This window comes from Taudactylus pleione, unplaced genomic scaffold (genome assembly GCF_031769625.1).
Source record: "Taudactylus pleione unplaced genomic scaffold, aTauple2 ptg000086l, whole genome shotgun sequence".
In the NCBI taxonomy this organism is placed as follows: domain Eukaryota; kingdom Metazoa; phylum Chordata; class Amphibia; order Anura; family Myobatrachidae; genus Taudactylus; species Taudactylus pleione.
In genome coordinates this window covers 1,927,305-1,951,092 of record NW_028284488.1, presented here as the reverse complement: position 1 = coordinate 1,951,092, position 23,788 = coordinate 1,927,305, and the positions used below count along the sequence as shown (strand labels likewise).

General features: G+C 44.9%; 1 protein-coding gene across 1 annotated transcript in view; it reads left to right on the top strand.

The window, feature by feature from the left end:
- Nucleotides 1–23,788, top strand: part of LOC148529099 (cadherin-related family member 5-like) — a 98,556-nt gene that overhangs the window by 45,581 nt on the left and 29,187 nt on the right. Inside the window, exons 9-13 of the mRNA XM_088468865.1 lie at nucleotides 14,011–14,181; nucleotides 15,102–15,192; nucleotides 20,066–20,172; nucleotides 22,627–22,827; nucleotides 23,055–23,186. Of these exons, the coding sequence (XP_088324991.1) occupies nucleotides 14,011–14,181; nucleotides 15,102–15,192; nucleotides 20,066–20,172; nucleotides 22,627–22,827; nucleotides 23,055–23,186 (702 nt within the window). The remainder of the gene's footprint in view (nucleotides 1–14,010; nucleotides 14,182–15,101; nucleotides 15,193–20,065; nucleotides 20,173–22,626; nucleotides 22,828–23,054; nucleotides 23,187–23,788) is intronic.

Below are 23,788 nucleotides of genomic sequence, written 5' to 3'. Positions count from 1 at the left end.
TTGTAGTGCCACTGCAGTTTGAGAGCCACTGACATGTCATGAGTTGGTTATTATACATACTGTATATGTGTGTGTACTGGCTAGCTGTCTATGTAGTATGGTATTCACCAAAATACTGTCTGTGCAATACGGCTGACACTGAGATGCTTTCTTTGTGTTAAGGTGGTCTCTGAGTTGATGTCTGTGCAGTATAACGTCCATTGGGATGCTGAATGTGCTGTTTAGCGGTCAATAAGCTATCCGTATTTTATCGTGGTCACTTTGTGTGCTGTATAGCCTTGGGAATATCTGTCATATGTGGTGATTGTGTGAGGGGCCCAGGGGGTGCCTTTTTCTTGTGCACCAATTTTTTTGCTGCATTATCCGTTTAGAGTAGGTACCCCTATCTAAAGAAGGCAGCATTAGGTGTATACACCATGTCAGCACGGGCAGATGTTCTGTAACAAATTATCACAACTTTCTTCCAACAACATGACAGGCTACCAATGACCTGTACCTGGAGGGGAGTAGTTGTTGTTTAGCTTTGCCTAGAGTACCCAGAAATCTTGCACTAGCCCTTAGTGCCAGTTATACAAGTACAGAATGTGAACCCTGACAATAGAATACAAGATGCGTCCAGGTTCATTGTAGCTGATCACACCACAAACGTGCCCGTGCATCGCGCAATGCGATTCCATGTGCCACGTTACGCTGTGGTGTGCACTGCGATCGCCCCATTCATTCCTAAGAAGGCACGCTTGCAGATGCAATGTGCATCTCCGATCGGGGGAGTGCGTCTTGTGCTATGCATGGCACGATTTGCTGCAACATCGGCAACATACTAGCTGGGCATATCTGTACATTGCTGTTTTCATGTGACATTCCATAACAACTCTATTAAAAAATAATGTAACCCCTCTATTCTAATGTGAATTGCCAGTGTATTTGTGAAAAGAAATTATGGGTCATTCCATGTCAGTTCACTCAGGCCATGACACCCACCAACTCAAATGTTTCTGAAACGTTACACTTATACTTACACTATACACTTGATACTACCACATAGCTACAAACCAATATACATTTTTTCTTCTCTAGGCCTCATAGTTTTTGAGATATAGGGGGTCAAATTTTTGAAAAATTGCTTGGAAATGCCATTCCTGATGCTTCGTTTTTAGTGAGGTGTATGTGGAAAATAAATTCCCATCTCAGGGCCTGATTCATTACGGATAGCAATTGCGATCACAGCTGTGATCACATGTCTGCTGCGAAAATATGCTAATGACTGCAATCGCAAAGCCATTACAGAGATGCCCAAAGCCATCATAGAGACGCCCACTACCGCTTTCGCACATCCGTAATACCTTGTAATCCTGCATATACATCGGGAACATCGAGTAACATCGGCCCCTCACATACAATTACAACAGGTCTGACCTTACTCAGAATTTACTAACCTCTTCACGCGCAGTGAGCACTGAAGCTGTGTATGACGTCGCAGTGGCTAGTTTATGCACGCCATGCAATGGCGTTCAAGTGGAAAGGCACGCCTGCGTTTCTCCGACCACTACCACACTACACCTACACTATCAACCTGTCACCCACCGCCCAGGGGTGGTGGGGATAGCCCCGGGTTATCAGTCTAGGCCTGGGGTGCCCTGGAGAGGGGGACCCCTTTATTCCCCCAACTCTCCAGGGATCCCTGGCCTTGGCTGACTAGTGGTCAGGGCTGATGCTTTGGCTGGGGGGCCTGGTGAAAGGGCTCCCCTGGCTGTGGCATCAGACTCCCGCTAGAAAGGGTCCAGTGCTGGTTCTGGAGATTACAGGGGAATCCTACGCATTTTTTCCCCTGTAATTCCAGAACCAGGACAGTATCAGAGCCCAGTGCTGGTTGTGCTAAGTACAGGGGGAACCCTATGCTATTTTTCCTCTGTACTTACACAACCAGGACTGGTTATAAAAAGTCTGGGACTAGTTCTGTTTTAGGGGGGGACCCCACATAATTTTTTTTTTAAATTTAACTATTACTAAGCTTTTTACAGTAAGATACATACATGCATCTCACTGATATTTAGTCGAGGCTTTGAAGTTCATTTTGAAGTGGGATTTGCTGTTCGATTTGTACATGAGCATGCAAAATCAAACAGCAAATCACTGTTCAAAAACAAACCAAATCGATTTTCGATTTAGAAAATGCTTCTAAAATCGAATTTTAGTAAATGTGGGATTTGAAGAGGGATTTGTACTTTCGATTTGAGGTGAGCTAAATTGAACATCAAAATGAAAGTAAAATCGAACTTTGATAAATATACCCGAGAGTCATTATACATTCCTTTACTTCAGTGGGTTCAATAAGCATTATCAACCTAAGGGCGATGAGTTATCATGTTCCATTTTTGTTTAAATTGAACCTTAAAGTATACTTTAGAAGGCTATGAAATAAAAATAATGGGATTTTGATTGCCTATATGAGTATTTCAATGTTTATTTAAAATTCTCTCTTTAAAAATGAAAATTACCATTAAGAATAATTTTGCCCACCAGGGGAATATTTTAATTTGTATATTTCTATACATGTGCAGACTTCTTATTACACATAGGGCCGTATCCAATGAACTGTGAAAAACCGCGGTGTAAACTTTTCACCAAAAATGCCTATCATGCTATCCAATTAGTCGCGGCTTTTCACACATGCGAATTTTGCGCAGCTAAAAGCGGTGAATAGTTTTCACCGTCTCAGAGCAGGTGAAAAAATGTGCAAAACCCCTCTTTTGTGCTAAATATGTGTAGACTTGATTCAGAACCACTTGGTCATTTTTGGTGTCAAAATTTAAAAAGTGTTGGAAAATTGTAGTGTGGTAGGTAATTTGGTGGGCTGTATGGATGGTGTTTTTGGGATTGCAGGTGGCTGCAGCAGGTGTGTTTTTTATTTATTTTAAAAGTACCCTAAAATGACACAAAAATATACTTGCACCAATTTTTATGTACCCAGAATTTAACTGCAGCATTTATTTTGCCCCAAAAATGTGATATCTATCATTTTTCCACAGTTAAAGAAAAATGCATGTAACAGTCGTTTGATACAATTTAAAACACCCCAAACCTTTGATTTTGCCCAATAATACCCATCTAAACTATTACCCAATGTTAGTTAGTACCCCTTTTCCACCAAAATTCTGGGTCTGACCTGGAGTTGGACCAGGGTTCCTATCCGTATCAGACCCGGAATTTAGCTCGGGATATTCTCGAGTAGGCGCCGCTCACACCTGCAGGTCATCAAGACCCGGAGTGCGCCGTACACACAGAAGGGTTTCACGGGCTACGCCCGTGTTAAACCCTGCTATTTACGTGGGTTGGATTGCCGGGTCACTTGACCCGGCGATCCAACCCCCACCCCTTTTACACCAAGGAGCTGCCCGGGTTAACCCTGCAATAACCCGTGTTTTAGCTTCGGTGTAAAAGGGGTATTAGTTGTTTTTGGGGTACAGGCACATTTCCCCATTTTCAGGCGCACATTTGGCCGTATGTGTTTCGGGCGAATGCTGCAACACGTCTTTTGTAATACGATTGCCTGAAAACCCGCATACGTGATAGCAGCGTAAAATGATACTTATCGTTATTGGATACGGCCCATAATCTGGGATAATTTATACTAAATTAAGGACTTTCAAGAATTAATTTTCATAAATGCATAAGCCAAAAAAAATAGAATTTTGATCAATTTATTCTTGTATGATCATAAAAATTTTGATTTATATATACTGTATATAATTGTAACTCCCCGGGTAGGTTGTAGTGCAAGTTGGTACTAACCGGGAATTCACGTGTGAATGGACAGTTGTAGTTGAGTTCTTTGAGAGGTGGAAGAGTCTTGTTTCAGAACTTCTGATGATGAACACTCTCTAGGTCAAAGGCTGGTTAATTCACCACAACACATTTAAATAACTAGCAGTTTCAAGGAATGAGGCAACAGACCACTGTGTAAATCTGTAGTTTTGTATTTCAGGTACACTGTAACAGTATTTTTCACTTGGGAATTTGATACGCCTGACGTAATCTAATAATCAAATAGACAATAAAGAGGGAATGGACACAAGATACACAATCTAACTCTGGTGCTCTTAATGACTATCATAACACACCAATCAATGCAGTAGTAAAGTCAATACCCAACACATTAAACCACTCACCAATTGGAATGATGAGACGTATATATATATGCATATATATGAGTGTTTAAGTTCTGCGCGCTTGCCGTGGTTGCCAATAATTTCCTTTAACGGCAGTAGGATTGAGTAAGGGAATTTGGTCCTGAGAGAGTGTGAGTTCATGATTTGCAAAGGAATTGCTGAGCTTTATGGCGATTCAGGGTGTTATTCAGATGACCTGTGTCCCTGCTTATGTCACTATGGCAACTATGGGGAATGTCCCTTGGCAACGGGGGTGATCACAAGCAGAGGGGTGATTGTCTTACCCGAGTCCACCGACAGTCGCAATATGGCTCCTTATCGCAGCTTTGCGGGACAGCCGGATGCCTGGACCACCGCTACCCAGTGGGTCTCAGGGCTGCTTCGGCCACTTCTGCAGGTCTCCCGCCACAGGGAAAGTGCTGCTGAGCTGTTGTTCCGGGTGCAAGCAGCTGACACTCTGTCTCCCGAGCCTTTGGTTCGGCTGTATACACGTCACTCACTGCTGATGTAGAAAGTACAGGCTTCACGCTGAGCTGCTGCTGTGGCTGCACACACAGGCAAATGCCTCACGCATGCTCTCCTTCCCAGCACTCCTCGCTGATACACTCCATGCTGGATCTGCTCCCTTCCCAGTCTATGCATGCTGGATCTGCTCCCTTCCCAGTCCATGCTGGATCTGCTCCCTTCCCAGTCTATGCATGCTGGATCTGCTCCCTTCCCAGTCTATCTGCTCCCTTCCCAGTCTATGCATGAGCTGTCTCACCCCTTCTGCAGATCCAGGGTAACATTCTATATCTGGGCTTCCCGCCCTAAGGGCACGCAATCAGCTGCATGCAAAAGCAAGGCAGCTGGCAACATTGTATTGCCTGGAAGCCACATTAACCCTTGGTATTCCTGAGAGAGTAAAAGGGCTGTGTTATCCCCTTTTCAGTCTGGGGGTATGCACTAGAGACAGGCGGTAACATCAGTCCTTCCCAGGCTTGGATATTCCTGGGGGTTTTATATATATATATATATATATATATATATACACACACACATATATATATATATATATATGTGTATATATATATATATATATATATGATCAGTATGAATGACCACCGGCAGACCAACAGCAGTGAAAATCCCTACAGGGACTTAGGTAAGCATAACCTACCCCCCCTAACCCTAACCTTAGGGGTGCCTACCCTTAACTCCCATCTAGTGCCTAACCCTAACCCCCCCAAAATGCCTAAACCTAACCCCCATCCCTGCAGCCTAAACCCAAGTCTCCCGGGGGGGGCCTAACCCTAATCTCCCCCAGGGGGTGCCTTACCCTAACCTCCCCTTCCCCTAACCCTCCCGGGGGGGTGCCTAACCCTAAGTCCCCCCCGAGAGCCCCTAACCTAACCCTCCCCACCCTGCAGCTGTCCGCCCCCACCACCCGGCTTACCTTCGTTCGGTATGCCGGGCGTCGGGCTCCCGGCGTAGGTATAATGACAGGCATCGGGATTTCGACACCTGTCATTAGTACCCTGCCGGGATTTGACAGTCGGGAAGCCGGCGGTCGGCATTTCGACCGTCGGCTTCCTGACTACATCCCATATATATATCAATATAAATATATATATATATATATTATTTATGGTATAGCCTGGAGAGGATAGTCTGGGCACCAAATATTTACTTATTTTTTTCCCAGCAGCCCCAGGCTCCCTCTCCCCTATCCTCACCCCCAGGCCAGCTAGTTAAGTTAGCAAGCCCATGGCAGGAGTGAGGAGAAGAGGGATAAAGAAGACCGGCACTCACTCAGAACACATGTAGGAGAATGGTGCGCCAAGAACTGGCATCAGAAGAAATAAACCCCGCAAGCCAGGTGCTTCAGGGTGGGCGCACGCTATGCCCCCTAAGGAGTCAAAGAAAAGGATTTAACAAGGTAAGACCATAAATCCTCTTTTCTTCTTCCCCCACTAGGGAGCACTGGGATCACTCTAAGATGTCGTAAAGCTGTCCCCTTATGGGAGGGGACGTTCTTGAGCTGCACTGATAACCCCTTCACCCAAAGGTGTCATATGTATAGGAAAAAAACTAAATGTGGGCAGAGGACCACATGACAACTGCTCCGCAGAAGCACCACACTAAGCTGCCCAGTGTGGGAGTAATGAGCAGACACCACGGCAGGGGCAGGAAGATGTGGATAGTCAAGTGTAGCCACTAGGATAATCTGATTAGAAGCTGGCCAGCCCCACTTGCAAAAACCATACAAAACAGTAGAGTAACAGATTTCCGGCACTGCCTATGGAAAATCCGGAGAGCCCTCACCACATCCATAGATGCTTATCCCGGCGAAGAGTCCAGAACACGGAGAGCCGGCGCCACAACCACCTAGCTGGTGTGGAAATAAGACACAACCTTGGGTAGGCAACCCAAGCGAGTCCGCAGAATGACATGATCCAAGTGAAAGTCCAGAAAGGGGGAACGACAAGACATACAGAAGGACAGCTTTTCCAAGTAAACCAAGGAAAGTCCATGATATCCAAGGGCTGAAACTGGAGATCCCAAAGAACCAAGGAGAGGTACGATGGAGCCACCTGGAGGAAGAAACACACTGAGGATGCCCTGAAAAAAATGTCTGTCCCTCTGGTAGGTGTGCAAAGAACAGCAAGTAGTCAGATATTAAATATATATTATTATGATATAAAATATAGTATTGCATTGTACTTCACTTAACATGCACACATAACATTCAAGCACAGAACAAATGGGCAATAGTGCTAAACAAACCAGCTACAGAGCAGGAAGGAGATAAATGTATAACCAGACCAGCTATAATGAGGTATACAGGAAGACAGGAGCCCCTACTCTCTGGAGACATGCTGAGGCATGTATTTTGTAAAATGGCTGCCCAGCATTTCTCTATAGGAGGAAAGAGAGAGAGGAATCACCCTGGGGCAGACTGTCTGCTATGAGTGACCGCGCCCAGTGGTGGGCGAGGGGCTTACAGGAAGAGCCTGCCTCTCCCTCTGGTGTGCACTCCAGGGCCATGGTCATCACCGCAGTTAGCAGTGTCCTGTTCCCCCGGGGACCACCGGAGCCAACACTACCAACACCAACGATGGCCTCCACACCGGCAGTGTGAAGCCGCGAGCATGCGTCTCTCTGCAAGCAGGGAGCTGCACTTACCTGTCCCCATCCGTGTCTGGCTGTGGGCTCAGGGAGCGGTGGTCTAAGCAATTATTCTGTGACTGAGTCACTAACGTCCCCATCAGTGATATCGTAGAGGCAGATTTTACTTTACTGATGGAACTACCTGTCTAAATTGTACAATAGCAAACTGCCTTGGGTGACATCACCTTTTGAGAATGCCGACAAATAATGTTGTTGTAGAAATTACAGAAAAGCAATCTAGAGGGGCAAGTGGGGCCTTACAGGGATTATTTGTATGGGGAATTTTATGGTTGAGTTTAAAATTACAAAAGGGGTACACCTGGTGGGCAAAATTATGCCTAATGGTAATTTTTGTTTTTATAGAAATAATTCTAATGAAACATTAAAATACTCATATAGGCAATCAGAGCCGTCCATAGACATAGGCATTATAAGCACATGCCTAGGGCGACTGGAATGCCTAGGGGGCATTCCAGGGCTCTGCTACTGCCCCCTCACCCACCGCTGCCGTAATCGCAGCTTCCCCCCTATCCCCCCCGCCGGCCGCTGCCCCATCCCCCGCCGCGATCGGAGCGCAGCTCCAATCGGGCAGCACAGCGGTCAGGTGACTGACCGTGAGCAAGGTCAGAATGAGCTTCTGCACTAAAAACAATACATCGATAGTGACATTTCCGAGTAATTTTTTTAAACTTTGACCCCCTATATCTCAAAAACTTTTCTGGGTGATTTGACATGGAATGACCCTTATAGCTGTCATTGTCTACATAGAAGGGATAGAGGGGATGTAGTCAGCATCCTGGCGTGCGGGATGCCGATGGTCTAAATATCGGCACCGGAATCCCGACAGCTTTGGGATCCCGGCTCCAGTATCCTGACCGCCGGCATCTCGAAGGTAAGTAGCAGGGGAGGGTTAGGTTTAGTGGTTAGGCACTAGGGGGAGGGTTAGGTACTAAGGAATGGGTATGAAATACCGCCGGCCGGCGGTTCGATTCCCGTCAGCGGCAGCCCGACATCAGCAGAGTTACGAGCAGCGGAAGGCCGACAGCGTTGGAAATCCCGATCATGGATAGGTGAGTATCTACTAACCTAACCCCCCTAACCCTAACCCTCCTTAGGGGTGCCTAACCCTAACTTCCCCCCCAAGTGCCTAACCCTAATCCCCCCTTTAAGTGCCTAACCCTAACCACCCCCTTCCCCGCTGCCTAAACCTAAGTGCCCCGGGCGTCTACATCTAGACGCCCGGCATTTCACCCTTGCCGGGATATGACAGTCGGGAAGCCGGCTGCCGGTATTTAGGCAGTCGGCTTCCCGATTGCTTCCCGGTACTAAGGGGGGAGGGTTAGGTTTATGTTGTGGGGAGGGGGAGGTTAGGTTTAGGCACCGGAGAGGGTGGGTTAGCGTTAGGGTAGAGTTAGGGGTTAGGTTAGATATACTTGCCTACTGCTGTTGGGATTTTCACTGTTGGAATGCCGCTGTTGGTATTCTGACCAGCGGCATCCCGACCGCTGTGAACTCTTACCCAACCCGGGATATAGAGTATGAGGGACATTTACAGTAGTTAAGTGTAGAAAATCCAGCTATTTCATGCATATTATTCAGCTCAGCAATACACAACCTCGGTTAAATATTAATGTCAATGACCAGCGTGAAAAAATCTAGGCCTGTTACTTTAAGGTGGTGTGGCCAATTGTGAGGTGCGCCCATACTCCGTCTGGATGGGGCTTGATTACACAATATTAGGGACAGGTACTCTATTCCCATCTCCCTTAGCTAAAGAAACCCTGCCATTTGTGACTACATTTTTATTTATTTGTTTACAGTATATTTTTCACTAAGAATATGTAACAATACAAAGAAGTTTTCTATGCCCCCCCCCCCCCACACACACACAGAAGAAAGCATAGAAAAGCAGGGTGACTGGAGTGCAAATGAGCCTGCTGCTGGTTTCCTTCTCTCAGTTCTGCAGTCTCTCAGCACAAGTCACATTGTAACAATAATTTTAGTCACAGGCAGGGCCGTAACTAGGGTAGTGCGACCAGTGCCATGGCACAGGGCACCGCAGTGCAGGGGGCGCTGTGTGGGCCTGTCAGTTTTCCTGTTTATTATCATTCTCACTTGCAGTTTCTTTTATCCCCAGCATCTCCTGGCCTCCCCTACCTCTTTCCTGACCCTTCCCCATGAGGCCATGGTCCTTTTTCATCTGCACTATCTTATGTCCCCATTTAAAAATGGGGGAGGAGGGGGGCGTCAATGCTCTCTCTGACACAGGGCACCAAAAAGTCTAATTACGGCTCTGGTCACAGGTAATGGGCCTTATTCAGAAGTGAATGCAGTGTTGATGTCGGATGCCAGCGGTGGATGTCTGAGTCACACTGTGCATGCGTCCCGATGGTTGCAGCTCTGGGGGCCTGATTCAGAGATATACGCTAATGCCACCGCAGCTCCGAATTTGTACGCAGCAGTTGTGTGAAAATATGCAAATGTCACAGCCGTCTGGATTTGTGATTAGACACCCACCGGTGGTTTCGCAAATCCAAGCGATTGTGTATAAAGAAGCCGCATCGGTCGCAGATTAGTTAATTATCTGCCTTCTGAGTAATCCTATGGTTGTGCAAAATGGCTGCCACCATAGTAGTTTTACTAAATATTGTTTGTTTTTTGGGAACAAAGAAAAAGCCATTTCATTTATCTTTTGGAATATCTATATCATATATCAGATATATTCAATTAAATGTATAATAATTTAATTTTGACTTCACACCAGCGCAGTCTAAACCTTTTCTCTTTTAGCTAATGTTAAACTATAGCTGGACAAGCACCCATTGTTTTTACACTTGCAGCAGATCGGAGTCCAGATCAGGGGTGCTTTATTGTTCACTCCCTACACTATATAGTACAAATTGCCACAACAGTACAAAATATGCAGAGGGCATTTACATCTATTGGAGGTGACAAATCATGGTTAACATTTAGAAACTGTCTTTTGCCATAATAGAACTAAACAGAGTGGTAAGGTTTACATATAAGAGTCAGAGAAAGACAATGATATAATGAAGGTCAAGGTCTAGCCAAGGACTTTAAGATATACTTGCCGACATTCCGGGAGCAGCAAGAGAGGACCTGCTGCTCTCCTCTTCGGGGGGATGGGCGGGGCCAGTCGATAGATGACATTAGGCCCCACCCCTTTACAAAAAACCCAGCGATTCACGGGTCCGTGAGGCCTAAATGACGCGATTCCCTACGGACCTGAAAATTCCAGGTTAAATCTCCCCATCCTGCCCACTTCACTAGGAAGTGGGTGGGATGCGGGAGATATGCCTACTCTTCTGGGGGTGCGGGGGGGTTACCCAAAAAATTGGGAGCCTCCCACAATTCCCGGGAGAGTAGGCATGTATGCCTTAATATTATATTCTTTGTGTCATACTTGACTCTGAACTTTTCTTTGTTCCCCACATTCAATCTGTCTCCAAATCCTGTTACATACATGTAAAAACATATACAGCATTTGCCTGTATCTTACACAAGACACTACAATAAGTCTAATTCATTTACTCATTATCTCCTGCATCAACTATTGCAATAGTCTCCTTACTGTTCTTCCCCAAAACAGACTCTCACCACTACAATCTATTTTGAATGCAGCTGTGAGGCTGATCTTTTTTGTAAAACATTTATTGACGGCTGCTACACTTTGTCAGTCCCTCCAATAGTTACCTGTATTCTACCAAATTCATTATAAGGGATGTAGTTAGAAGTCTGAATCCCGATGCTGGAAGTCTGACACGGAATTTAAGATAGGCGTCAAAATACTGACACCTATCTTAATCCTGACGCCAGAACACTGGCCCTGATTCAGAGCCGGATGCTCTGGCAGAGCGCTCGCTCTGAATCAGGGCCGTCCCTCTTACTTTTAGGAGCGGCCTCCTGGCCGCTCGCATAGCTGTGGGTGACCACCCACAGCTATAGCGAGCGGCCAAAATGATGGTCACGATGGTCAAGACCATCGCGACCATCGGGCTTGCGACGAGACCCTTGCGGTAGGGTCTCGCTGCCACAAGCCCTGGAGTGCTTTTGGCTCTATCAGAGCCAAAAGCACTCCCACTGACATCACTAGTGATGTCAGTGGGGCTGGCCCCAGATGATAGGCGTTCCCATGGGAACGCCTCCGTCTGGGCAGCCAGGCCCCCGGCACGCCCACCAAAGGGGGCATGCTGTCAATCACCATCGACAGCATGCCCCCTTTGGTGCGAGACCCATAATGACGGCTTGGCCGTCGTTATTCGGGTCTCGCACATGCGCATGACGGAGCCGCCTCTGTCGTGCGCATTTGGGCAACATCGACCCGCTTGTGAGCGCTCAGCGCTCGCGAGCGGGTCTGAATCAGGCCCACATTCAGACACCAGCCCGAACCAGGTAAGACCAGGGTGTCTTAGCTGTAAGCCACTGACGGGGGGGTTAAATTTAGGTACCATAGCGGGGATAGCATTATGTTTTGGGGAGGGATGGAGGTTAGGGTTAGGCACCCCTAGGGGGGTTAGGGTTAGGCACCATTGGGGGGGTAGCATTAGGCACTAAGGGGGGAGGGTTAGGTTTAGGCACGAAGGGGGGGAGACTTAGGTTTAGGTACTAACAGGGAGGGTTAAGGTTACGGTGTGTGTGGACAAGAAGAGAGGGTTAGGGTTAGGGGGAGAAGGGGGAGGGTAAGTATACTTACCTGACCCCTGTCAGGATACCGGTATTTTGACAGGAGGCATCCCGACAGCCGGTATACATACTGATTCCCAATATAAAATATAAACATAAGACTATTAACCAAACTACACCAACATACATCTATTCACGTATCTCAAAATATCTCCCAACCCGACCTCTCCGGTCTGCACAAGATCTGTGTCCCTTATCCACATGCATCACCGTTACAGGACTTTATTCAGGCTGCACAAACTCTGTGGAATGCCCTCCCACGCACACTAAGGGGTATATTTACTAAAGTGAGAGTTTTTAGAAATGGAGATGTTGCCTATAGAAACCAATCAGATTCTACTTAACATTTAACTAGCACCTTCTAGAAGATAATAGCTAGAATCTGATTTTTTGCTATGGGCAACATCTCCACTTCTAAAAACTCTCACTTTAGTAAATATATCCCTAAGCCTTTCCTCTAGTCTCCAAACCTTCCCTGAAAACTCATCTCTTAGACAAGCTCATCAAATTCCAGAACCACCCACATATCGTCCATAAGCTTTCTTACCTAATTACCTCCTCTCTATACAGTCCAGAAGAAAGAGAAAATACTTTACATATTTTCACATCCTCCTGACCCTTAGCCAACATTCCTGTGTGACTGGGTCATATTGCCCATCAAGAACCTCTGCAATCTAGCTGTACCATTATACAATAGGTAGCATCTATCCTTCTATATCATTGTCTAGTTCCCTATAGGGTGTAAGCTTTTGAGCAGGGCCGTCTTACCTTGATGTCTGTCTGTTATTATTAACCAGTCTTCTTTTATTACTGTTTGTTCCCAATTGTAGAGAGAGACAGAATATGCTGCGCTATATAAGTACCTGTTGTTATTATTATTATTATTATTATTATTAATAATAATAATAATAATAATAATTACTACATAATCAACCCAACCAAATTAAGAGTAATCTGAATAAAAATAGAAATAACTTGCATAACTCTTATATATCTACTTTAAATGAACTCCTTATTTAAACAGGAATGCTAGGTCAATATACATCAACCCCAATTAAACTGACTAATGGGGCCCATACATCAGCAATCAGAAAAAAAGATTCTACGTTTTTCCCCTGATTTCATGATTCTCAAATCCACTAGTATGCACCCATACATTACAGATAGGAGTCAGTGATTTGGAGCTAATTTTCAGCAAATTACAGACCTGCCAATGGTGAAAGTCTCATAATCTTACTAGCAATGGTCGGCTGACCGTACACCAGCAATCTACAGCCCGATTGGTGGTGAATTGGACAACCTGAGTTACCGATTTAAATCACTTTTTGCATGGAATTGGCAATCAGTTGACCCCATACATTGCAGTTATTTTTACGCAATCATCTGCAAAACAGGGAATTGCCCCAATTGATTGCTGATGTATGGGCTCCCTAAATCACACTATAGGAATAAGTAAGGATATACTGTGTTTCATCTACCTTGTTTCCATGGTATCCAGTCAGATGGTTGACATTCCAAATGTCGACACCAGAATGCTGTCAGGTTCTGAATGTCAATATGGACTTTGGGTTGACATGAAAAGATTGTGAACATGAACATGTTAAAATGTTGATATGTTCATAATGTTGACACCAGAATGCCAATATATGTTTTTGTCCTTATTTTATGTTAGGGTTAGGCCAAAATAAACAAAAAAATATATGTTGACATTCAGGTGTTGAGTTGTTAAATGTCAACATTATGAACATCTCGACATTATAATCATGTTGACTTTTCTCAATGTTAATATATTGATTGTCGACCTAAAGTCCATGTCGACATTCTGACTGTTGACATTCTGAATGCTGACCTTCTGAATGTCGACTTTTCATACCACACCTGTTTTCTTCAATCTATTCTTTCAGTTTTATTATATTTTAAACCATGAGGAAAGATGTCAGGGGTAGTATAGAAAGTACATAGATTGATCTACTTTGTATTTTTACAGGAAATGACAACCAGAGAGCGACAGCGGACCACTGCCAGAGTGCGGGTCATTGTGCTTGATGGAGATGACCAGTACCCTCAGTTCCTCCCTTGTCGCTTCATGTCACATGATGGCCTCAGTGTCTGTGTCAGCCCTATATACTTGGTGAACATAACAGAAGGAGAAGAGCAAGTGAGTGTTGTGGACCCTTCATGTACTCGGTGAATTCTCACCTATTTATCTGTAACGATAGGTGGCCTCATTTACAGATGGGAGCTAATCCAGTTAACAGGAGCAAATTTGTACCTAGACAAACTATGTTGCAATATAGAAGATGTAAATACTTTTATATGTACAGATACACTGGCCTTTATCTGATATAGAGTTGAGCTAAGGATCCCCCATCTTCCAGAAGGCAACATGTTTTTTTTTTTTTTAAAACCAGGGTGCAGAGTTGTACTCTTTAACTTGTTTACTCCTAATTCTAAATGAGTCCTAGCATTGTGGACCCGATACATTAGTTGAAGAGCAGGTATACGTTTGACAAGGGATGAGGTTAAGTTACCACCGCCCGGACTGCCGGCCATTGGAATCCCAATGGCGGATGGCCAACTTGGGACGAAAGATAGGCGTCGAAATGCTGACGCCTATCTTTAACCCCATGCCGAAATCCCGATGCCCGGCATCCCAAACGAGGTGAGCAGAGGACGGTTTAGGTTGTAGCCGTTTTAGGTTTAGGCACCCCCGGGGGGAGTTAGGGTTAGGCACCCCCAGGGAGGGTTAGGCTAAGGTAAGGGGGGGATAGGATTAGGCACCCCGGGGGGAGGTTAGGGTTAGGAACCCCCCCCGGGGAGGGTTAGGTTTAGGGTGCGGGGAGGGAGAGTTAGGGTTAGGCACCACCAGGGGGACAATTATGGTTAGGCACCCCCCAGGGAGGTTAGGGTTAGGCACCCCTAAGGGATGGTTAGGGTTAGAGGGGGGGGAGGGGAAGGTTAGTGTACTTAAGTGCCCCTGTCAGGCTTCCGGCATCGGTATGAGAACTGGCGGCTATTCAGCCGTCTGTATTTCATACTGATTCCGTTTAACAATTCTCTTTTTGTTTGCATTGCCAGACAGGGCCACTTGTATTCTCTCCTGGACCTATATTTGCTGAAGATGGTGACAAAGGAATAATGGCTCCAATCTCATACTCTTTCCTGTCAGGTAAAATATACAACACTCTCCTTTTTTTTTTTAACCTTATATAAACTACATTTATCCAAAGTGGTTTATGCTATCTGTTTAGTTACCATTGGAACCTCCTATGGGCCCCCAAAACTTTGTATGCTAATATGCTGTAGCTAGCTTGCTAAAATAAGACAATGAATAAAGTATTACAGCTATTCTCTCACATATGTGTGGTGCTACCATTGATGTAATAATTTGCACGTATATGTGAGCCCATAACATATTATTTTATTGTATGTCAACATTATTTTTTAGCCAGTACAGCAGTTGCCATGGCTAGCGCTACCATTAGTAGTACAAAGGCAGTTACCTATAGCGGCAATGGTTAGGGGGCACCTAAAAAAACGTAATGACATAATGTCATTCATCCTCTGACTTATCAAACTACCAGCTGCTGCTCCTCCATGTCTGTAATGGGCTGGGGATGTGGCGTTTCACTATGATGCCTAGATCTAGACGCCTGTCATTTAACCCTCGCCGGGATAAAGTAGTCGGGAAGCCGGCTGTCGGGCTTACGTTAGCCGGCTTCCCGATTGCATCCCGTTCCACACACACCTCCCACCTATGTAGAGAAGAAGCAGTGGAGGACAGATGTAATGCCTAACTGGAGGTGCGTGCCATTTCCAAGGGGTGAGAGCGCTGCTTAGAGTGTCCCATACAAGTTTGTTACAGGAAGAAGGATTGGTGAGAACCAAAATATCTCTTCCATGGTGGCATATTGTAATTGCCCTTGTTTACTATAGGAGGTTTTATTCTGCCTTTAAATCACCCAGAGGAAAATAAAGCAAAATATGCAAATATAATGTGCTTCATTGTAACTAGCATAGTGGGTAATATATACTGTAGTATTGTTATCTCAATGTGCAAGCAAGCTCATATAAGACAATTAATGGCATTCGCTTGATTACACAGCTCTATGGGCTCTATTTATTAAGCACCCCCACTCAGTGGAAGGAGGGATATGAACGGATCCTTTTTCTAAGTTAGGTCTTCCTTCCCACAGAAAGGCGTGGGGGCCTGGGAACCAATGCCATCTGAAGGAGGTGTGGAATCCTGCTGTCAATTTCTGAAAATGTAGTATTTTCAGATCTTGATGAATTTAGGTCATACTTGCCAACTCTCCCTCATTGTCAGGGAGACTCCCTGAAATAGTAGCAATCTCCCTGTCTCCCTGAAGAGTCTAGCAATCTCCCTCATTTCATCCTTACCCCCATTATGAAGCTGTTATATTAAAAAACAGAGATATATACATTCAAATGGGATCATTAGTATCATTTCCTTGCATTGATTATTATAAGGCCCAATGATCCCTATGAATTTCTGAAAAGTATTAGTGTGTTTTCATCAACAAACAGATCTTACTAACTGCTTTTGGGCTGGTTTACATTTGGATGTAAGTCAAGTTTAGGACACGCCTCTTAGATTTATCAGTACACGCCCACTGTAACACGCGCTCATACTGTAGGTGCTGCTTTCACAATCTCCCTGAAATGCTTTTTCAAAAGTAGGCAAGTATGATTTAGGTCCCCATACTATTGTATGGGGACGCCGGGCCAGATTGGGACTGAAAGGTAAGCAGGAGATATCCGTGATATCTCCTGCATTGTCTTTGTAATAAGTAGCCCCAATCCTTAATTTCTACAAAAGTAGGTGAAAACATTAATTTTAACCTACTTTTGAAGAAACAAAGGAATAATTAATACAGTAGACTCCTATATGTGGTATTACTAGCTCCACCACAGAAACTCAATTGAGTCAGATACCAGTGTTATTTCCATATAGTTTTCCACTTATTTTTTCATGAAACAAATACAGAGGGTAAATAAAACAATTAGTGCAATTTCAAACAAAATAATAAGTAGTTATATTTAACTCTAACATCATTACATGTTAAGTTTTACCAATGTGCAGCATGACGTTGAAATAAAGTCAAGCTAAACTTCAACATAGAAACGTAGAATTTCACGGCAGATGAGAACCACTTGGCCCATCTAGTCTGCCCTTTTTACCTTTTGGTAACCCTAACCCTATGTGATCCTCAGTTCTTTGTAAAAATATTCTTATGTTTATCTCAAGCATGTTTACTCTACTGTTTAGCCTCTACCACCTCTGATGGGAGGCTATTCCACTTATCCACTACCCTTTCTGTGAAGTAATTTTTTCTCAAATTTGCATTGAACCTACCACCCTCCAGTGTCAGTGCATGTACTTGTTTTTTAGTACATCTCTTCTTTTGAAGAATGTCTCCCTCCTACACCTTGTTAAATCCCATGAAATATTTGAAAGTTTCTATCATGTCCCCCCTTTCCCTTCTCTACTTCAAACTAGAGATGAGCGGTTCGGATTCTGTGGAATCCGAACCGCTCCGAACATTGGGGATCCGAGTCCACCCGAACCCTGTTCGGGTGTTCACCGCCTGACTCGGATCCCCGTTCGGGGCCGAACGGCGGCCGCCTGATGTCGGATTCTCACTAGAGAATCCGACATCAGGGCTCCTATTGTGTAGGGCAGAGCGCTGTCATAGCGCTCTGCCCTACACAGACACAAACACACAGCCGCCAGCGGCAGCTGTGTGTTTGTTACAGCAGCCAATGAGAGTCACACAGACTCTCATTGGCTGCTGCACGGAGGGAGCCGGCTGGAGCTCACACATGAGCTCCATCTTCCGGCTCCCTCCTCAGCGTGTGACAGCAGAGCGGACGGCGCGGAAGCGGGGATACAGGTACGTTTTTATGTTTTATTTTTTTACTTGTGCAAGGGCCGGGGACGCTACTGGGGGGGGTCTGCTACTGGGGGGGTCTGCTACTGGGGGTGCGGGGGGGCCATACTACTGGGGGGGCTATACTACTGGGGGGGTCTGCTACTGGGGGTGCTATACTACTGGGGGGGGCTATGCTACTGGGGGGGTCTGCTACTGGGGGTCCATACTACTGAGGGGCCTGCTAATGGGGGGGGCTATACTACTGGGGGGGTCTGCTACTGGGGGGGCCATACTACTGAGGGGCCTGCTACTGGGGGGCCATACTACTGAGGGGGCATACTACTGGGGGGGCTTACTACTACTGGGGGGGCACACTACTGGGGGGACCATACTACAGGGGGCTACTACTGGGGGGGCCCTGCTACTGGGGCAGCCTACTACTGGGGGGGCCATACTACTGGGGGGGCCATACTACTGGGGGGACTGCTAATGGGGGGCATACTACTGGGGGGGCCTGCTAATGGGGGGCATACTACTGGGTGGCATGCTAATGGGGGGCATACTACTGGGGGGGCCTGCTAATGGGGGGCATACTACCGGGGGGCATTCTACTGGGGGCACTGCATAGGGGACCCTACTACTAAGGGGACTGCATAGGGGGCACCACTGCTGGGGGCATTGTGTAAGGGACACCGCTACTGTGGGCATTGTGTAAAAGGGTCACTACTGTGGGCATTGTGTAAAAGGGTCACTACTGTGGGCATTGTGTAAAAGGGGCACTACTGTGTGTCGTAACATAAATAAGAGACACTACTTTATGGTGTAATGTGAATCAGGCCCTATGTGCGGTGTAATGTGAATAAGAATGTGCACTGTGACTCCTTGGGCCGTAGCCCACTATGTAAACAAGTACTGTGATTCTGCTGGCCGTACTCCACTGGGTGGGTGCACTACTTTTCATTTCTGCCACTGACGTGTGGCAATGTGTCATAGATGTGCTTTAATCTGTGGTGTCTGTGTCGTTGTGCCGCTGCTTTGTCGCTTAGTAACCAGTCAGCTCACTGCAACCTTTGGCCAATAATGTTGAAAACAATATTATAAGCTGTGATAGGGTCTAAATTGACTGGAAATTAATGTTATTGAGGTTAATAATACTCTAGGAAGAAAAAAAAGACCAATTTATGTGATTTTAGCTTTTTTTGTCAATTTTTGAGAAAAAAATCCAAATCCAAATCCAAATCCAAAGCCAATCACCGCAGTTTGGCAAATCCAAATCCAATTCCTCCAAAGCCGGACGACGAATTAGAACCAAATCCAAATCCGGCAAAAATGGTCCGGCGCACATCCCTACTTCAAACTATACATATTAAGATCTTTTGATCTTTTAGTCTTTCCTAGTAAGTTTTGTGATGTAGGCCATGCACTATTTTAGTTGCCCTTCTTTGTACAGTCTATAATGTATCCTTCTGGAGATGTGGCCTCCAGACCTGAACACAGTATTCTAGATGAGGCCGTACCAATGACCTATATGGGTCTGAGTCAATTTTCCTGTATATTTGCGCAGTAGAGAAGTAACTGGGAATATGGCGCAGTAGAGAGGTGAGGCCACATGAATGTGCACTTTAGTCACTGGATTACTGTTTTTTTTCAATCAGCATACAGTAGTGTTTGATTTCTGGCCTCCATTTCACACAACAATTAGGAATAAATTTACTAAGCAGTGGTTTTCAAAGTAACGTCTTCAGCAGTTTTGGCTGCTGGATTTAAAAGGCGACAATTTTAAATAGAAAGTCAGAGGGTTTTGAATTGAATACAAATTCCCATGTAATCTAGTGTCCAAAACCACCGAAGACGTGGTGGCTTTAAAAAGTGCATCTTAGTAAATTTATCTCTTAGCGCTAAAAGCCAAATCTTTGAACCTCAAACTTCATGAGATCACAAAGTTCACAATAGCATAATAGTTTGGGAAGCTTGATGATTTAAATATAGCATGTTTTTGTAAATTAACCCTGTACCTACTATTTCTATTTGTAACTTGCTGTCTGAACCTGCATAGTCCATACGTTCCATATATTGTATATGTGTTTTGCTACAGAGGGCAATGTTATTAGTTCTATATAAAGTCACTTTCCATTCTTATCTATTCAGGTCCTGACAGTGACTTGTTCCAGATTGATAACGTGACTGGCTCTGTCGCCTTGATACACTCTCTGGACAGAAAATTTAGCCCTACTGTCATTAACCTGAGGGTCATGGTGAGTATTATCCTCTTTATTTAATTTATGCATTTAATACAGATATTTGATTATGGAGATTTATTTATTTTCTGAGGGAGTTTATTTTCATGTCTGAAAATGTAGTGTGAACGACTGAGTAAGAGTCAAGCTGTCAACTAGCAATAAGTATAGAAATACATAGAATAAGTTGGGACGCCTGTCATGCTTCTTGAACACATTATGTAAATAAATATATTGAAGGTTGTCTAATTATAGCCATATCCCTTCATCTGTTCCAATTTCACTATCTGACAGAATTAGATATTGGGGGTGCATGTATGTTTTTTTCTGTATGTACAGTATACAGTGGTAGAAACTGGCACCTAGGGGTATATTTACTAAAGTGAGAGTTTTTAGAAGTGGAGATGTTGCCCATAGCAACCAGATTCTAGCTATTATCTTCTAGAAGGTGCTAGTTAAATGTTAAGTAGAATCTGATTGGTTGCTATGGGCAACATCTCCATTTCTAAAACTCTCACTTTAGTAAATATACTCCCTACAGTCTTGTGATTTATTCATTCAGATTATGGGCGGGATGTACTAAGGGCAGAATTGTGGTAAAACACCCCAAAAATGCTGTTTTCGGGGATTTTACCACATTTCGCAAATGTACTAAGCAACTGCATGCAATGCATTCCGGTGCTTCTTCCCGGTGGGTAACACATCTTTAGATGGCGTTGCCCAATATAATCCTATTGGCTTCTTTTCGGGACACTCCCTGAGAGGGATCTAATTGGATCCCTCCCAGCTCCTCCCACGGCGAGCGCATCCTTCTGCGCAGATGTACACCAGAGGGACTTCTGGGTGTTAAACCTGGAAGACCCTCTATCCGAGGCTATTGCAAAGGACAGCTCTTATCGGGAGAGCGGTCCTTTGTGATTTTAATCGCATTTCTATGTACATGCCGCGGTAATTTACGCCGGTTTGTACCTGATAAAAGGCAGGATGTACCGCATCACGGATGCAATGCTTAGCACATCCCGCCCAATGAATACACTTTGGCAAATTATCAAATAATAGTTCTCTAATTTCTGGATTGTTATTTTAGGTACATTACAAGAATTCTCTAATACTGTGAGTGAGTTTCATTACCTGGATAGCCTTCACTTACAGCCACTAGCTAACTGCTTCCAATCCTACTTATTTTTTGCTTTGCTATAAGATTGTATGAGAGCAGCTGGCTTCCACATTATGTGACAGCACTGCAGGGAGGAAACGCAGCACACACAATCAGAGTGTATTCTGCACTTTGTGCTCTCCCTCCTTCCCCCGAGGGGCTGTGGCAGCAAGGTAACCTGTCAGTGAGTGGTGGGCATGTGTAGTCTCAGTGACTGAGCACATATAGGGTCTACATAGAGTTATAGCCACACAAAATATGTCAGTGAGTGAGAGCATTTTGGGAGTGTAATACCCCTTTTCCACCAAAATTCCGGGTCTGACCCGGAGTTGGAACAGAGTTCCTATCCGGATCAGACCCGGAATTTAGCCTGCGTCGACTCGGGATATTCCCGAGTCGGCGCCGCTCACACTGGAGTCGGGTCTGCATAGACCCGGCTTTCCCGGCGTGAAAGTGGACGCTTGGAGATGACGTCATCTCCAAGCGCTACTGAAGCCAGACCAATCGGCCGGCTAGCAGCGCACTCCAGGTCATCATGACCCGGAGTGCGCTGTTCTCACAGCAGGATTTCACGGACTACGCCCATGTTAAACCCTGCTAGTTACCTGGGTTGGATTGCCGGGTCACTCGACCCGGCGATCCAACCCTCACCCCTTTTACACCAGGGAGCTGCCCGAGTTAACCCTGCAATAACCCGGGTTTTAGCTCCGGTGTAAAAGGGGTATTAGTGAGTGGCATCTAGGTTGGCATGAGTAGCATGTGGGGTAGTTTAGGAGCACATATAGCATTAGGATCTGAAGGCTTGCAGATGTCTGGGCGCACATGCGGACATGTTATGTAAAGTGGTGTCTAAGTGCATATGGTGACATTTTTGTGTCAAGATTGGGGGTCTGGGGCCACATAGGGGTCTTTCTGTGCAAATAGGATGCCTGAGTGGCATGTGCCGTAATTTTGCAGCAAGTGATGGCATGTGGGGGTATAGTGGGATGAGTGCATTGCAAAAGGTGATGCTGTTTGGGGGATATTTTTATATTTTTAAAATCCATGTTAATATGCAACATATGTGAAGTTTGGAGCCAAACATGCAGCCATCCAATGATCCAAGTATATTAAGTTGCCCAGCACTGGTTCACAACATATGAAACAATGTGTTATGCTACTACTATTGCAAAACAATAATGCAATTTACATTATTCTTCAGTACATAAAGCATTGCATAATTAGTCTAGTCTGAGGTCTTTTATTATATGTTTATGATGTTACTTTGCATATACTTAGTTATATAGCAGTTTGTTATTGGCATTAATTCACTACAGGCCTCCCAAGTCGGTGACTCCAGAAAGTACTCCTTGGCAGAGGTAAAAGTGCGAGTGCTAGCAGCCAACAAGCATGCACCCCGCTTTGCAGCTTCTCAGTACCAGGCATTCGTGCAGGAGGATAACAACCCTGCAGCTCTGGTCAGCACATACAATGGCCGTGTGCTCTCAGTCACACCATCTGATGGAGATTTCCCTAATGTAAGTTACACACTCATGCAGTTACCTCTTCTTTGTTTCCTGCTCCAAATTTTACATAGCACTTCACATTGAGGTGTCAAACTAAAATACACTACTTAATATGACTCAGGTTTACTTATCTTTGTACTCTCAGTCATAATTAGAACATTAGATTGATTGCTCTTGTCTTAGACTCTGAACATTGCTCTTTTAAAGTCCTTTTATCTTACTCATCTTTCACATTTTAGGGAACCAATCCCCAGATCCACCTTAGTCTGTCTTCTCTACCTAAGCACAGCCAACTATTTCAGATCACACAGAGTGGCTTGCTTATAGCCAGCGCCAACCAACTACAGGCAACGGAAACATATAATCTGAAGGTAAGTACCAAAGCTATAGTAGTGGGTTATACAGTATGCAAAGCAAGCTAATATTTCTGTGGTACAGTTAGATAAATGCAGGGCTATTTTTCAGGAAATATACTGTAGGTCCAGGAACTGTGGGTGGAGCTACTGGGGGTGATAGCTAATCTACCTTTTTGAATTTCGGACTTAAACACGCTGTGAGGCGGTGGCTTTTGCAAGCCGCCACTACTGTAGGTAAATAAATCTCTTTTTCATAAACAGATATTTGTGGCATCTACATGTTAGTTTTTAGAAGGCAACACTTTCTTCTTTTTATTATTCATTTATATGCAGCTGACATTTGCTGTAGTGCTATAACATTAGATCTTGACATACAAGCAGAGACAAAGGGCTCTATTTATCAATCTTTTTTTTACTAAAATAATGTGAAAAAGGGTGTGTTCACGCTAGTCTTCAGATGGCATTGCCCAATAGAAGCCACGACTCCCCCTGGGAGGGATCCAATGAGATCTTGCCCAGCACCCCCTGTGTTGCGCATCCTTCTGTGCATGCATAGAAGGACGCCAGAGGGACTTCTGGGTTATAGACCTGGAAGTCCCTCACACGCAAAGGACAGC